Source organism: Pseudoliparis swirei, chromosome 20 (genome assembly GCF_029220125.1).
Source record: "Pseudoliparis swirei isolate HS2019 ecotype Mariana Trench chromosome 20, NWPU_hadal_v1, whole genome shotgun sequence".
NCBI classification, from domain to species: Eukaryota; Metazoa; Chordata; class Actinopteri; order Perciformes; family Liparidae; genus Pseudoliparis; species Pseudoliparis swirei.
Window position 1 is genome coordinate 20,978,815 of NC_079407.1, and position 16,332 is coordinate 20,995,146.

Consider the following 16,332-nt stretch of genomic DNA (forward strand, 5'->3'; position numbering starts at 1 on the left):
GAACAATGCTGGGAACTTCACAAGTACAATATGAGTACACGTCTAGCTTTGGAGACCACCAAGTATTCAGATAGCATATAAAACACATGTGCTCTGACACTATTCATAAATCCTGCTCTAACAATGAAGACATTAAGCCTGTAAGAAGTATTAGATTAAATCTCCGGAGAGACACACTCTTAAGATGCACGTCTTTACAAGGCTGGTGGGTTCTTAAGACTTGATGCACTGTGTCTGTCATATAAAAGCACGCTCTTGTGGTTCACTGAGCAATGTACCACTCTCCTCCTTGTTCTTTCTTTACTCTGTCCAATCACTCTATTTCTGGATTCACCCCAACTCACCCCTCCAGCTGTTGGGTCACTCTGTGCCTCCGCTCTTTTCCGTCTCTCCACATTCATCTCTTTATCTCAAAGTTGCAGTTGTTTGTGTTTAATTTGAGCTTTGCTGTGTTCACGCTGTAGGATCAGGAGAATAAGGGAACATTTGCTTCCGTCTTGGCCAGAAATAAACTACATCATTCCCCACACAAAAAATACAATACACGATTACGCAACAGTGACGAGATGCTTAACTTGTGTGTGTACTCGATCGGTTTGGATCTGCATCACTTTCCAGTCTAATATTATTAGCCAAAGTGTTACATTAAAAAAAAAATCTGCAGCAGAGCTGCCACAGCCTTCGTGTCCTCTGGGTGTAAAAGTGTTCGTGTGTGAACCCACATGCACTCGAGTGCACGGAGTGTGTGATAATAATATCCCTTGTCAGCCTCCTGAAGATTAGCCTCAACAGAAGAAATCCGCTGTGATATTCTCTCACCTTGTTCTCTCTCTCTCTCTCTGGTCTCTCTCCCTGGTCTCTCTCTCTGGTCTCTCTCTGGTCTCTCTCTCTGGTCTCTCTCTCTCTGGTCTCTCTCTGGTCTCTCTGGTCTCTCTCTGGTCTCTCTCTGGTCTCTCTCTGGTCTCTCTGGTCTCTCTCTGGTCTCTCTCTCTGGTCTCTCTCTCTGGTCTCTCTCTCTGGTCTCTCTCTGGTCTCTCTCTCTGGTCTCTCTCTCTGGTCTCTCTCTGGTCTCTCTCTCTGGTCTCTCTCTGGTCTCTCTCTCTGGTCTCTCTCTGGTCTCTCTCTCTGGTCTCTCTCTGGTCTCTCTCTGGTCTCTCTCTCTCTCTGGTCTCTCTCTCTCTCTCTCTCTCTCTCTCTCTCTCTCTCTCTCTGGTCTCTCTCTCTCTCTCTCTCTGGTCTATCTCTCTCTGGTCTCTGGTCTCTCTCTCTCTCTGGTCTCTGGTCTCTCTCTCTCTCTCTGGTCTCTCTCTGGTCTCTCTCTCTCTGGTCTCTCTCTCTCTCTCTGGTCTCTCTCTCTGGTCTCTCTCTCTCTCTCTGGTCTCTCTCTGGTCTCTCTCTCTGGTCTCTCTCTCTCTCTGGTCTCTCTCTCTGGTCTCTCTCTCTCTGGTCTCTCTCTGGTCTCTCTCTGGTCTCTCTCTCTGGTCTCTCTGGTCTCTCTCTCTCTCTCTCTCTGGTCTCTGGTCTCTCTCTCTCTCTGGTCTCTCTCTCTGGTCTCTCTCTCTCTGGTCTCTCTCTGGTCTCTCTCTCTCTCTCTGGTCTCTCTCTCTGGTCTCTCTCTGGTCTCTCTCTCTCTCTCTGGTCTCTCTCTCTGGTCTCTCTCTGGTCTCTCTCTGGTCTCTCTCTGGTCTCTCTCTCTCTGGTCTCTCTCTCTGGTCTCTCTCTGGTCTCTCTCTCTCTGGTCTCTCTCTCTGGTCTCTCTCTGGTCTCTCTCTCTCTGGTCTCTCTCTGGTCTCTCTGGTCTCTCTGGTCTCTCTCTGGTCTCTCTCTGGTCTCTCTCTCTGGTCTCTCTCTCTGGTCTCTCTCTCTCTGGTCTCTCTCTCTCTGGTCTCTCTCTGGTCTCTCTCTCTGGTCTCTCTCTCTCTGGTCTCTCTGGTCTCTCTCTGGTCTCTCTCTCTGGTCTCTCTCTCTCTCTCTCTCTGGTCTCTCTCTCTCTGGTCTCTCTGGTCTCTCTCTCTGGTCTCTCTCTCTGGTCTCTCTCTCTCTGGTCTCTCTCTGGTCTCTCTCTCTGGTCTCTCTCTGGTCTCTCTCTCTGGTCTCTCTCTCTGGTCTCTCTCTCTCTGGTCTCTCTCTCTGGTCTCTCTCTCTCTGGTCTCTCTCTCTGGTCTCTCTCTCTGGTCTCTCTCTGGTCTCTCTCTCTCTGGTCTCTCTCTCTGGTCTCTCTCTGGTCTCTCTCTCTGGTCTCTCTCCCTGGTCTCTCTCTCTGGTCTCTCTCTCTCTCTGGTCTCTCTCTCTCTGGTCTCTCTCTCTGGTCTCTCTCTCTGGTCTCTCTGGTCTCTCTCTCTGGTCTCTCTCTCTGGTCTCTCTCTGGTCTCTCTCTGGTCTCTCTCTCTGGTCTCTCTGGTCTCTCTCTCTGGTCTCTCTCTCTGGTCTCTCTCTCTCTCTGGTCTCTCTGGTCTCTCTCTCTCTGGTCTCTCTCTGGTCTCTCTCTCTGGTCTCTCTCTCTGGTCTCTCTCTCTGGTCTCTCTCTCTGGTCTCTCTCTGGTCTCTCTCTCTCTCTGGTCTCTCTCTCTGGTCTCTCTCTCTGGTCTCTCTCTCTCTGGTCTCTCTCTCTCTCTGGTCTCTCTGGTCTCTCTCTCTGGTCTCTCTCTCTCTCTCCCTGGTCTCTCTCTCTGGTCTCTCTCTCTGGTCTCTCTCAAGATTCAAGATTCAAGATGTTTTTATTTGTCACATACACACACAGGGTGTGCAGTGAAATGAAAGTGGCAATGCTCAGCAGGAATGTGCAAGGGCAACAAGTACACACTATTTACAATAAAAAACAACACAATATTTACAGTAAGTGTGTGTGTGTGTGTGTGTGTGTGTGTGTGTGCCTAAGAGGGGCAGTTGTGTGGGTCTATGTGGGGGTCCTGGTGAGGTCGGAGTTCACAGTCCTGATGGCCTGAGGAAAGAAACTCCGTCTCAGTCTCTCTGTTCTTGCAGCGTGACTACGGAGGCGCCTGCCTGACCGCAGCAGCTGAAACAGTCTGTTGTTGGGGTGGTGAGGATCCTTCATGATCCTGCCGGCTCTGGTTCTGCACCTCCTGGTGTACAAGTCCTGCAGGGTGGGGAGTGTAGGGAGTGTAGTTCCAATAGTGCGTTCAGCCGAACGCACTACTCTCTGCAGAGCCTTCCTGTCCTGAGCGGAGCAGTTGCCAAACCAGGCTGTGATGCTTCCTGTCAGGACGCTCTCTACAGCTCCAGAGTAGAAGGACTGAAGGATCCTCTGGGAAACTTTAAATTTCCTCAGCTGCCTGAGGTGGTAGAGGCGCTGCCTTGCCTTTCTCACCAGAGTGTCTGTGTTCGTTGACCATGTCAGATCCTCGGTGATGTGGACTCCCAGGTATTTATACCCGCTCACCCTCTCCACAGTAGTCCCGTTAATCCCCAGTGGTGAGTACGTCCTCTGTTGTTGTACCCTCCTGAAGTCCACAATCAGCTCCTTAGTTTTGGTGACATTCATGATGAGGCTGTTGTCCTGGCACCAGAGTGACAGATCAGCAACTTCCTCCAGGTAGGCCTTCTCGTTGTCGGAGATCAGGCCCACCACCACTGTGTCATCCGCAAACTTGATGATGGTGTTGGAGCTGAACCTGGCCACACAGTCATGTGTGTACAGGGAGTACAGTAGGAGGCTGAGGACGCAACCCTGGGGGGATCCTGTGTTCAGGGTGAGGGGTTTGGAGGTGTGTCTGCCCACCCTGACCACCTGTGGCCTGGCGGTCAGGAAGTCCAGGATCCAAGCACACAGGGGGGTGTTCAGTCCCAGCTCAATCAGCTTGCCGGCCAGTCTGGAGGGACTATGGTGTTGAAAGCTGAACTATAATCAATGAACAGCAGTCTCACATAGCCCCCCTCTGGCTGTCCAGATGAGAGAGTGTGTGTGCAGTACCTGGGAGACAGCATCATCCGTGGATCTGTTTGGGCGATAAGCAAACTGCAGCGGGTCCATGGAGGAAGGGAGGAAGGCGCAGATGTAGTCCTTTATCAGCCTCTCAGCATTTCATGACCACCGAGGTGAGGGCCACCGGTCGGTAGTCATTCATACATGCTGGAGAAGCATTCTTGGGCACAGGGACAATAGTGGATCTCTTGAAGCAGGCGGGGACCACGGACTCAGCCAGGAGAGGTTGAATTTTGTGGTGAACACTGGAGCTAGCTGGTTAGCACAGGTCTTCAGTACTCGCCCAGATATGCCATCTGGACCTGCAGCTTTCCTGGTGTTCACCTCAACAGAGCCCTCCTCACACTGTGCTCGGTCACAGAGAGTGTGTGTTCATCCCCAGCGGTAGAACTCACCTCGGCTACGCTTAACGGTGTTGTTGTTAGCAAGCGAGCTAGCGCTGTTGTTGCTAGCCTCAAACCGTGCATAAAATGAGTTCAGGTCGTCCGCTAGGGATGCGTCGGCACTCACCATTGCGCGGGTCTGCTCTGGTAGTCTGTGATAGTCCGTAGCCCCTGCCATAGGCGCCTGGTGTCGCGCTGCTCCATCTGTGATTCCACTCTGTCTCGGTACCTCCTCTTGGCCTTCTTCACCGCCTCCTCAGTCCATAGACCGCTGCCTTGTACTCGTCCATGTTGCGGATACAAGACCGGAGTTATAGGCAGCAATGCGGGCGTTCACAGCTTCACGGATGGATCTATCAACCCACGGCTTTTGGTTAGGAAAGACCCTAACTTTTACCGTGGGGACGATGGTGTCCGCTAAGCGTTGCTATGAGGCTCATTGCTACTTCCAAAACTCGCTGACGCCACTGGAACTGGATTGGATCATGTCCCAGTCGGCGACACGCAGAGCGCCCTGTAGCTCAGCCTCTGATTGGTCAGACCACCGCTTCGTTCCTCGTCACTACCGCTTCCGCGATCTTTTGCCGGTACTCGGAAGCAGGAAAATGGCGGCATGGTCTGATTTGCGAACGGAGGAGAGAGACAGCCTTGTAGCCTCTCTTGAATGGCGTATAGCAGTGGTCCAACGTTCTTTCCTCTGGTAGCACACGTAATGTGCTGGTGAAAGTTCGGCATGACTTTTTAGGTTTGCCTATTAAAGTCCCCAGCCACCACCACAGCCGCTCGGGATACTTGTTCTGATGCCGACATAACACATCATGTAGGTCCGATAGTGCTACGTCGGTGTCCGCTTGTGGTGGTATGTAGACGGCTGTGGTGATGACCGAGCTGAACTCCCGGGAAGGTAGAATGGACGGCATGAGATCGCCAGATGTTCCAGGTTCGGAGCAGGAACGAGAAAGAGTCTTAATGTCCTTGGGGTCGCACCACTTGTTGTTAGTCATGAAGCAAACCCTCCACCCTTAGATTTACCAGACTCTTCCGTTCTGTCTGCACGGAAAACAGAGAAGGACTCGGTTGGGCATATGACTCGATCCGCACCAGCGGGTCAGCCATGTTTCCGTCAGACAAAAGATGTTACAGTCCTCATGTCCTGTTGGAATCTGATCCTTGCCCTAACATCATCCATCTTATTTTCCAGAGACTGGACGTTAGCAAGAAGGATGCTGGGCAGAGGTGGACGGTGGGCTTGAACTCTCAGTCTGTTCGAATTCCGCCCGTTTCCTCGATGTTTTCGTCGTCTCCCGTAGTAGCGGCTCCACTGTTGTTGTTGTGGTTCGCTCGTACGATCTCTGCCGGCCACGCTGGATCGATGGAAAAAGTGGACAAAAACCCTTGTTTTGCGCAAAAGTTTATGTCCAAAAGTGTGCTGCGTTCGTATGCTGTTAGTGCCGATGTGTTTGTGGCAAAGAAAATATTGAAAATAAACACAAAAACTAAAAGAGCGCACAATCTCCGCGGAGCTACCACGACGGCGTCTGGACACAGCCGCGCCATCTCCTCCTCCTCTCTGGTCTCTTTCTGGTCTCTCTCTCTGGTCTCTCTCACCTTGTTCTCTCTCTCTCTCTCTCTGGTCTCTCTCTCTGGTCTCTCTCTCTCTGGTCTCTCTCGCTCTCTGGTCTCTCTCTGGTCTCTCTCTCTCTCTGGTCTCTCTCACCTTGTTCTCTCTCTCTCTCTCTCTGGTCTCTCTCTCCTGTCTCTCTCCCTCTCTCTCTCTCGTCTCGCTCTCACTCTGTCACAGTGTCTTAATAGTCTTGCATTTTTTTACACTTCAGTGAATCGCTCTTTTCTAAATTCAGCGCTCAGTTGTTCTTTGTGCCTCTGGAGAATATTTGGGTCACACAAGCTCTGTGCTTTAAAAGATGCCGTTTTTCTGAAGCTGGTTTGTTGAATTGATTGTTTGTTTTTTCTTCTGTTCTCAGATCTGCATTAGACTGAACAAAAAGTCAGAGAAGAAGATCATCGGTCCTGACTCAAACTGGTCCTCAATGGACCAGTGAAATCTTTTCCACCCTGCCGCTTAAAAGCAATGTTTTTGGGAGCTGGACGCCGTCGCGCTGTCAGCAGAGTGTGTGTGGGGCCCCTCCTCTTCCTCTTTCCCAGCACCCCTCCTGACATGGGATGCCAGCCTCCTTCCTCCCTGCCCTGAGCTCTGCTGGGGCGCCATGAACAGCTACAGAGACAGAGGGGTCACTTGCACCTCCTCCGACCTCCTAGATGGAGGTGGAGGAGGTGGAGGAGGAGGGTTTCTCCAGCACACTCCATTTCATCACACCCCTAATGGCCACCCGGCTCTTGGCCTCACAGACACGGTCATCCAGCCGCGCCTCTCCGTGCCCAAAATGGGCGTTAGGGCGCGGATCGCAGAATGGCCCCCGCGCCGCACGCAGTCCAGGGAGTCGCTGCTGGAAAACGGGCAGACGGGCCTCGTTCACCACGGAGAGGACTGCTCCGCGTCAATGTCGTCTTCGCTTTTGTCATCCGACATCGGTTTGATGCGGGGAGGAGTTAACAGGTTGCCGCGGCGACGGTCCAAGGATGTAGAGTTCAGGGGAGGAGGGTTTGGCTTCGAAAGAAGTTGCCCCTTCAGCCTGAGAGTGTTCCCTCCACTGAGACAGCGCTCCAACAGCGAGGTGACCCTGAGCGAACAGGACGAAAACGAGGTGGGTCTTTAACGTCCTGTCGCGTCCACACCTGCAGGGCGGGTCAAGGCCTTTTTAGCCCTGTAGCGTTTTGTGTTGACACTGACTTAGTACAAACAAACAGAGGATTAAACATGAAGTTAAAGATGCTAAGCACGACTTTGACTGGTCATGATGCACTTTCCTGCATTTCATGTGTGTGTGTGTGTATCTTCTCTGGTATCACAGAGCTCCCCAAAACATATCAAGATTATGAGCACTGTTACTCAAAACTGCAACTCGACCTCATGTCTCATCTTTCATACTGGCCTAAACTAACGGGTCGAAAATCGTAACGTTAATACCAATATTGATGTGTGTCCACTGACATATCTTCATAAACTGAGAATCCTCTCCCCTTTCTGCCTCAAGGTGGAGGTTCGTGGCGGATGCGGAATGGGTAACCTGTTAAGAGAGTATGGCAGCACCTCCTCCATTGACATTCAGGGCATTCCTGAGCAGAGTTTCTTTGACATGCTCAGCCAGTTCCACCAGGAGAGGCCTGACCAGCGCAGCTCGGCACCCATACGCCTCGGGGAGCTGCTGCGCGCTCCAGACTCGCCACCGAGCGCACCTTTACCCTCCGCTCCCTCGCCTGGTCCTTCGAGTGGGGACGACAGGGGGACGGGGCGGAAGGACGGAGCTGAGCGAGTGAGGAAGAAGAGTGGAGGGACGGAGTTGTCGCTGGGCACCTCCTCTTTGTTCAGGAAGCTTAAAAGCTCGAGTCGCGGCGAGCTGGATGGAGGGAAAGGTGAGAGTAGCGAGGATGGGGGCGGCCGGGGTTTGCCAGACGCCGCCTACAAACCGTGGGTGTGCCCCAAGAGCTTTGTCCACTTCGATGCCCAGAGTATCCTATTTGACCTCCACGAGGCGATGGCCCAGCGGGGCTACGCTGCCCAGAGGAGGAACACCGCCACGGGGGCGTCGGCGGCATCCGTGTCCCTGTCCGTCTCCAGATCCTCAGCTCAGACTGTGAACGACCCGGTTTACTCCAGCATCGAGGATCTGACCCTGAGCCATGACCCCAGCGCCATGACACCTTCCCTGGGTATGGACCCACTGGACGGGCTTCCTGGAGCCCACAGCTCGAGCCCACTGCTCCTCTGCTGCCCCCACTTCCTCAATGAGACCGGAGGCCACGGGGAGCGCAACATCAGCTTCCTCAGCTCGTCAGCGGAGCGGGACGGAGGAGGAGACGGAGCGAGGGGTTTGCTGAGGAGGAGTAATGCCAGCGTCTCAGTGCTCGAGGTGCCGATCGAACAGCAGGTCACCAGACTGGACCGACTGAAGCTGTACGGCATCGAGCACGTGGACCTGGGGGCCAGGTACTACAGGGACTACTTCCACGGGAAAGGTAACACCGAGACACTTTTACTACTCCTCAGATATCACACGTATTCATTCATTACTATTATAAAAGTGTGAGAAAACCAAGGAATATTCACCTTGTATAAGCTCTGACTTGGGCTCATTCCCCAAATCTCATCCTGCGCTGTTAAAATCCAGCTGGGCCTGAGCAGAGCAGAGTGGGCCGAGCTGGCAACGTTCCCAGAGGTTTCATTACACGTGTACCTGCCACTGGACTGTTGGCAAACTCTGAGCTGATAATACACTACCTGCCTCTCACAATCACAAGGACCACTTAACATGGTCAGCCACTGCAGCTTTGTTTTACACACGTGTGTGTGTGTGTGTGTGTCTGTGTGGGTGTTTGTTGGCCTTTCTTGTCAACATCACCTCTTCAGACACTGGCGATGAAACTTCCTCTCGACAAGCATCATCTGGCTGCACCCTAATTAGTGACAGTTGCTTGTGTGTGTGTGTGTGTGTGTGTGTGTGTGTGTGTGTGTGTGTGTGTGTGTGTGTGTGTGTGTGTGTGTGTGTGTGTGTGTGTGTGTGTGTGTGTGTGTGTGTGTGTGTGTGTGTGTGTGTGTGTGTGTGTGTGTGTGTGTGTGTGTGTGTGTGTGTGTGTGTGTGTGTCTTGAAGCAGGTCAATTTCCTCTCACCGGGAAGCATCAATCTGTGGCAGCAGAATATTAATTGACAACACTGCTCAACCTAAAATCCTCTATGCAGTGCACTTACAGTGTGTGTGTGTGTGTGTGTGTGTTATTATGAGAAGTGAGACCATTCCTCATGGACCCACTTCATGACTTCAAGCTCCCAGGCTGCTAATCACCCACTCCCTCAGCCACACAGATAACGGTCATCATTCCAAAAATATGTTCCGCTGACTCGTTTCAAGCTTAGCTGTCCCCCAGAATGCAACTGGGGTTGTGTTGTGCGAGAAAGCCTCATCAAAAAGCTGACATGTTCACCCCGTGACCCACGAGGCCTCTGGTCGTGCACGTCATCTCGGTTCACTCCAGTCCGATGGGGGTCGAGGAGGACTACGCGTCGAGCTCGATTCCTCCCCGAGGGCCTGGTGTCTCTGGCCTCCACGCGGCCCGTGGCGGTGGCTTTACCACAGCTTAGTTCAGAGCTTTAGGAGAGGACCTGCAAGACGCTCGTGAAGTGCGCTGATGGCTTTTGTCCGAGCCTCTTAATGGAGGATTACGTTGCGTTCCCACACTGTGGTGACAAGCCACAGCCTGTTACCGACTCATGACTCTTCATTTTTGTTTGTTCTTTGCATTTCTAATGTGTTATTAAATACAGTATATTGCATAGGATTTTATTCCCTAAGTTGATTTTTTTATTACTTGTATTGATTTCTAGATAGCATGTTATTGTGTTTATCCTGTCTTGCTCATTACACTCACAGAACCAGTTCAATGCAACGTTTTCTCTCTTTGTTTTATCGAACCACGAAACCTTTTTGTGACTGACGCATTGTAGCACCGAACTGAGATATTCGCTTAAATGTTTCCAGTTTTTGACTAGATTTGTGTTGCATATGTTGTGTAACATGCTTGAGTTTAAACAAGCTGGGATATTTTTAGGCGTTTGACCTCTTTGGTTAAAAAAGATTAATTGCTTGGTAAAAAATTCAATAAATAATAATTGGATCAGCAATACAAAACCTAAAACACGTAATTTAAGTTTAGTACTACAGAAGAGTGAGAATACAATTCAGATTTTCTTGATAAATTCTTTGGATTATAAAAGCGTAATAATATTTCATAAAAGTCTATTAAATGTTGGTAAACAATTTACATATTTACGTGTCAAGTTTTATTCGACTAACAGTTCCAAACCGCAAATCTTTCAGTCTACTATCAGAAGATATTAAGGAAGCCAGCAAATCACATTTTAGAAGATAAAACGTGTGAATTTTGGGATTCTTTTGCTTAAAAAGATGCTGAAATAATTGATCACCTGTTGTGAATGTTGCTTTCCAGATTGATTTCCAACGGATTTCTTTGACCAATACATACAGCTCTGAAAAATACCATACTCTTGCCTTTCTGTGTACAAAACCAACACCTGATGTACCATAGATGAAACAAACCCCTATTCAGACGTGTTCTCCTCAACACAAAGCCTAAAAGGATCTCCACCTCTCGTTGTCCTTCGATAGAGCACGCAAACTACTTCGGGGCAGACGATAAGATGGGCGCCGTGGCCGTGAGCATCCGCAGGGAGAAGCTAGAAGACACCAAAGACCTGAAAGACCAGTACCAGTACCGCCTCATCGTCAGAACAAGCGAGGTATGAACGATCCGCCGTGTGTGAGTGATGGGGATGAGTCAGTGTGAGAATGCACGCTCATGCTACTTTTATTTGACCTTCCTGTTCCTACCTGTGACTCTACTCGCCCTCTATGCCCTATTTGACTTCCCTCTCCACCATTCACCCCCCTCTCTTCTCTCCCTCCCTCTTTGCCTGTGGAACATTCCACCTGCCCAGTCGCCGCAAAAGCCAAACCAAACACTGGCTGCCGAGGCCAACGTGTGCTCTCAGAGGAAGCACACACCCGACCACTTTTCCACTTTGATGGCTCAAATACTCGTAATGCATTAAGTGATGGGCTGGTGAACATGAAGAACTCGTTAAGAGTCTCCCTCAGATATGTTCAGACTACAAACACGCATCTTTTATGTTCTTTTACTCTCAGTGATTTTGCCTCTAGAGCACCAAACTATCAGAATCAGAATCAGAAATCAGAAACAGTTTTATTGCCAGGAATGTTTACACAAACGAGGATTTTTTTTTGGCGGAAGGTGCAACATTTGGACATGACAAACAAACAACAATCAACACGACAGAAAGACAACAAATAATGTGAAAGTGTTTGGGTGTGTGCTTCAAGTGGTGTGTTTTAGTTAAAAGTGTATGTTACGCGTGGCGTGTGTTTAAGTTAAAGTGCATGTAAATAAAGTGGCATGTGTGTGGAGGAGGCCTCAAGTTAAAGTGCATGTTAAAGTGACGTGTGTGGAGGAGGCCTCCAGGAGGGAAGAAGAAGGAGGAGGGAGGAGGAGTGGGAGGAAGAGGGAGGAGGAGGAAGAGGAAGGAGCGGGAAGAAGGAGGAGAGAGGAAGGTGGAAGAAGAGGTGGTAGTCCTGGGGGTGACAGTCAGTCAGTCCCGGGTTCCATTGATGAGCCCGACTGCCGACGGGAAAAAACTTTTGGTGTGGCGGGTGGTCTTTGTCATGATGGACCGCAGCCTCCTCCCCGAGGGGAGGGACTCGAACAGGGAGTGTCCAGGGTGGGAGGGGTCAGCGACAATCTTTCTGGCCCGCTTCAGTGACCTGGAAGTGAACAGGACCTGGAGGGAAGGCAGATTGCAGCCGATAACCCTCTCGGCCGAGCGGATGATGCTCTGCAGCCTGCGCTTGTCTTTGGCTGTGGCTGCAGGGTGCCAGACGGTGATGGAGGAGCAGATGATGGACTATAACTATTATTATCAACAAACATTTGGATTAGGCGTTGGTTTACCATTCAAGATAAAACATTGACTTATTCCCGATGTTTTTTTGTTTTGAAATGATGTTGAGTTCTTTGGAAAACTGTGTGCCATTTTTTTATACCAACATGTTTAATTGATTTATCAGGAACATAATTGACAGATTAATCTTTTTACATAAAAGTATCTTTATTTTTCGTCTTCTCATAGGCGAAAAAGAGGTCTGTAAGAATAGTTGGTACGACTGTCTTAATATGTTATAAACATCTGTGTAGCATCATCAAAGTAACTCAAATAAACGGCAACGTTTGCTTCTGTTCGTGATGGCCGACGGTGCCTCTGGCACTGTGTGGGCTTTAGCTGAATTACATGGCTGCCTGGCCTCATCACCTGAGCGCTGGTATAACAATGGAGCCCCTCCGCCATCTAAGTACACAGAGCTCAGCTAACATACACCAGCACGCCCAGGCCTACTGTTCCCACACAGAATATAAGATTGATTGCTCTCAAGCCACTGCTGCTCTCAAATATCCATTCCCCTTAAGTCTCGCATTTAATTCTTCTGTGCAGAAACGCTGACGCAGCGAGGTGGAGAGACTTCCTCTTTCTCCCCATCACACACTTATGCAGACAGCCCTCTGACGCGTGTGTGTGCGTGCATGTGTGTGTGTGTGTGTGTGTTGAAGCAGGTAAATTTCCTCTCACCGGGAAGCAGCACAATACTGAGCAGAATATTAATTGACAATACGGCTTGACCTAAAATCCTCCATGCAGTGCACTTCCAGTGTGTGTGTGTGTGTTATTGTGTGTGTTATTATGAGAAGTGAGACCATTCCTCATGGACCCACTTCAAGCTCCCAGGCTGCTAATCACCCACTCCTCCATTTCCAGAGGCGTGGTACTGTAGCTGAGCTTAATATCAAGAGCTTTACTATGTATGCTGTCCTGTGTTTGTCTCGGTCCGCTCTACTTGTTTGTTTTATTGCAAAATGGAGTCCTTTTTTTTTTTTACCCACATTTTTTATTACGTTTTTTTTAAAAGGAGAACAAAAGAAACGTAGCTTTTTGAGTGAAAATGTAAAATGATCGTCGCCGATGTGCAGTATGTGATACTAGCCAATAATACACAACACAAACCGAAAAATGTAAAAAGGAAATAATTTAAAACTAACACTAAACAAGTATGTAACAAAGTGAGTCAATAACATTTCTTAATAAGTAGACGGATAAATAGTAAAGGCTCCTGGCCTGAGTAAAGCGATCAATAAAAGGGGACCGTATGTATTTTTCTTTTTTTCACCAAAAACTGTCGAGGGGTCTAAATCAACAATGCAACACCAATTTCTTCATTGTGATTTTAGATATTTTCTACTCTTAACCCTTGTGTCGCCTTCGGGTCAATATGACCCGATTCAATGTTTAACCCTCCTGTTACCTTTATATTTATATTCATATTTTTTACTTGAGAGGTCAATGATATTATTAAATAAAAATAAAAAAATTATTATTATTATTATTTTTTTCCAAGTTTAAGTGTGAGGCACTTTTTGTTTTTGTTTGTTGATTCCAACACACCGACAAGATTTAACATTGTTAAAAAATTGGCCCGAAGGAAAGCTGAGGTTAAATCCAAAATGACCCGAAAGTCAAAATGCAAGTTAAAACATATTTTGCTGTCCCCACTTTCAGCTTGTGACCCTGCGAGGCTCCATCTTAGAGGACGCGGTGGCGTCGACGGGGAGGCACGGCACCGTGCGGGGGCTGCCGCTCAAGGAGGTCCTGGAGCAGGTCGTCCCTGAGCTCAGCGTCTCCTGTTTGAGGCTGGCGCTCAGCACCCCCAAAGTCACCGAGCAGCTCCTCAAGCTGGACGAACAGGGGGTGAGTCCTGCGTCTGTCTCTGTCTTTGCGTGTTTGATCAAACTGGAACATTCGACGGTTGATCCCAGATGCCTCTATTGAAATGGTTCTTGGGCTTAAAACATAAAGTGACTGTAAGTCAGGCTTGCTGACATGGCGGTAAAGCAACAAATATGATTTGATAAGTGACACAGAGGCTCAAGGTGCTTCTAAGATAGTGTGTTTAAAGTGTCTGAAACATAACTGATTTCGAGTTGTTGCAAAGGAAATCGGACTGAGGTCAGTGGAAGCTGAGTGGAGCGGGGTGTGGTGTGTTTGAGCCCGAGTGTGTAACCATAAAAAGCTTTAATGTTTAGCTACGTTATCTCATCTTTTTATGAAACGGTGGGTGAAGAGCAAAGCGGGGGTGTTTTTGTTTGTGCAGATAAGTTGCATTAAAAGCACAAGGTGTGCAGACTGCAGTGTGTCAGGTGTGTGTGTGATTGTGTGTGTGTGTGTGCTGCTAATGTGGTCTCTCTGCTGCCGTGTAGTTGAGTCAGAAGCACAAGGTGGGTGTTCTGCTGTGCCGTGCGGGCCAGAGCACAGAGGAGGAGATGTACAACAACGAGGAGGCGTCGCCCGCCTTCTCTGCCTTCCTGGAGCTGCTGGGGGAGCAGGTCCTCCTCAAAGGATTCACCAAATACGCTGCACAGCTCGACACAAAGAGTGAGTCTTCACAAGAGCTCCTCTCAGAAATGCTCGACCTCCGAATAAGCAGACCCGAGTTGTCTTTACCTAAAAGTCAAGATGCCAATCTTCCACTCTTTTGTTATCTGAATAGTATTTTCTCAGCATTTTTGTCATGGCACATATCTAGATGAAATGCCGTCGGGTCAACGGCTGCACGAGGTTGAACGTGCACCTCTTCTTTGCCATAATTTATCATCTCTCCTATGCTGAGACAAAATAATTAATGATGTCCCTATTTCCAAGTGTCCTCCATGCAGTTAGCATTTTGAATCCAGCAAGATACTTTAAATGAGAACTGATTGTCTCATGATCTCACACTCGAGACACACACTCATTTAATTACTCAACAGCAAAATCAATGTTTGCTGAATTATGGGAACATAAAACACTGCATCATCATAACAAGTGAGAACTTATTCTTCATTCCTTCACAGTTCTTTACATGCCATAATAAAACCGTATGGAACATTTCCATAAAAGACACCAATAGTACAAAATCCATTACTTTTAAAAACGCAGATGTTGCCAATAATCTGATGTATTCTATGTCTGATAAATTAGAGCCAGGCCAATTGTCATAACCCCAGGAACAGCATCGCAATGACAGACTTGGCCTCCTGGAAAACATCTGTTTGAACGATCCAATGTTAGACTCTACGACATAGTGTCATCTGTAGTTGACTGTCTCACATGAAATCAAAATCTCTTCCTCCAGCGGACTCTACGGGCACCCACTCCCTGTACACGACCTACCAGGGCTACGAGGTCATGTTCCACGTGTCCACCATGCTGCCGTACATGCCCAACAACCCGCAGCAGGTAGGAGCTCGTGAGCAGCACCCCGATTGCATGCCAAGTCTCAGGCCTGTCCTGGTGTGCACAGCGGAAAAAATGCATCCGCAGCTTTCTGTTCTCGTCTGTCTGGCTGCTCATTAAAGCCTCTTGTGTTTGTCCCGATCCGTACAACAACAGCAAGAACTCGTAAAGTGGAAACCCTCTTAATTCTATTCTTTTCCCCGTTTTATTTAGCTTTTCAGTTTTGTCTTTTTTGTCCTTTCTTACTCACTGGCTTTTTCTTTTTGGCTTTCACCCTCTCTCTGCCTCTCATTCTTTTACTGGATAAGAGCTGGGTGGGGTTCAGTAGTGAGTAGTTTCTTTATTTTCTCCCTTTCTCTTTTTTTTTTTTTTTTACTCCTTTAAATAAAGCTGCCTTCCTACATGTTCTCCTGGGTGCTGTGGGTTTGCAGCATGTGTCAGTGAGTGGTGTGTATGATCGCATTTGGTGTGTGGGTATTATGAATAGTTTTCATTAAGTGTTCACACAGATGCTCAAACGAGCCTTGTGGGGGCCCAGGATTAGTTTACTATGTGAGGCGTAGGAACCGGAGAGAGCATTTGTTCTACCACATAATAAAAAGAGAATACATTAATATTGTGAATTGGAGTATTGTATTCTTATAATCTATACTTTATAATAAATGAGCGTCATCATCTTTAAGTAATTGTTAAACAGTTTGTAAATGGTGAGTAAACAAGAAAAGTACGGCCTGTGCCTTTTTTTTTTTATTGAGTCTATTAAAAGTTATTATTACCGGTTTTCAAAAATGTTTCCCAAATCAGAAAGTGTGATTTTATAATTACTCCATCCAGAGGTTCAGAGTGCGGCAGCAAGGAGGTGTACCTGCTCACATGAACCTCTAGGTGGCAGCATCGGGCATTAAAGAAAATCTGAAGCGGATGAAAGGCATCGCCTGAGAGTGAAGTAGGAAGATAGATCCTGTGGAGACTCTTTCATTCAGCACACAGGAGAAGGAGAGCAACAGCTCACCTTGTC

At 48.6% G+C, this 16,332-nt stretch overlaps 1 protein-coding gene across 7 annotated transcripts in view; it reads left to right on the plus strand.

Annotated features, from left to right (window-relative positions):
• sipa1l3 (signal-induced proliferation-associated 1 like 3) overlaps positions 1-16,332 on the plus strand; it is a 64,933-nt gene that overhangs the window by 33,556 nt on the left and 15,045 nt on the right. For all 7 annotated transcript variants that reach the window (XM_056440683.1, XM_056440688.1, XM_056440687.1 and 4 more), the window contains exons 2-7: positions 6,309-7,049; positions 7,440-8,421; positions 10,588-10,718; positions 13,602-13,790; positions 14,300-14,474; positions 15,214-15,317. In XM_056440683.1, the coding sequence (XP_056296658.1) occupies positions 6,552-7,049; positions 7,440-8,421; positions 10,588-10,718; positions 13,602-13,790; positions 14,300-14,474; positions 15,214-15,317 (2,079 nt within the window). In that variant the 5' untranslated portion in view covers positions 6,309-6,551. The remainder of the gene's footprint in view (positions 1-6,308; positions 7,050-7,439; positions 8,422-10,587; positions 10,719-13,601; positions 13,791-14,299; positions 14,475-15,213; positions 15,318-16,332) is intronic.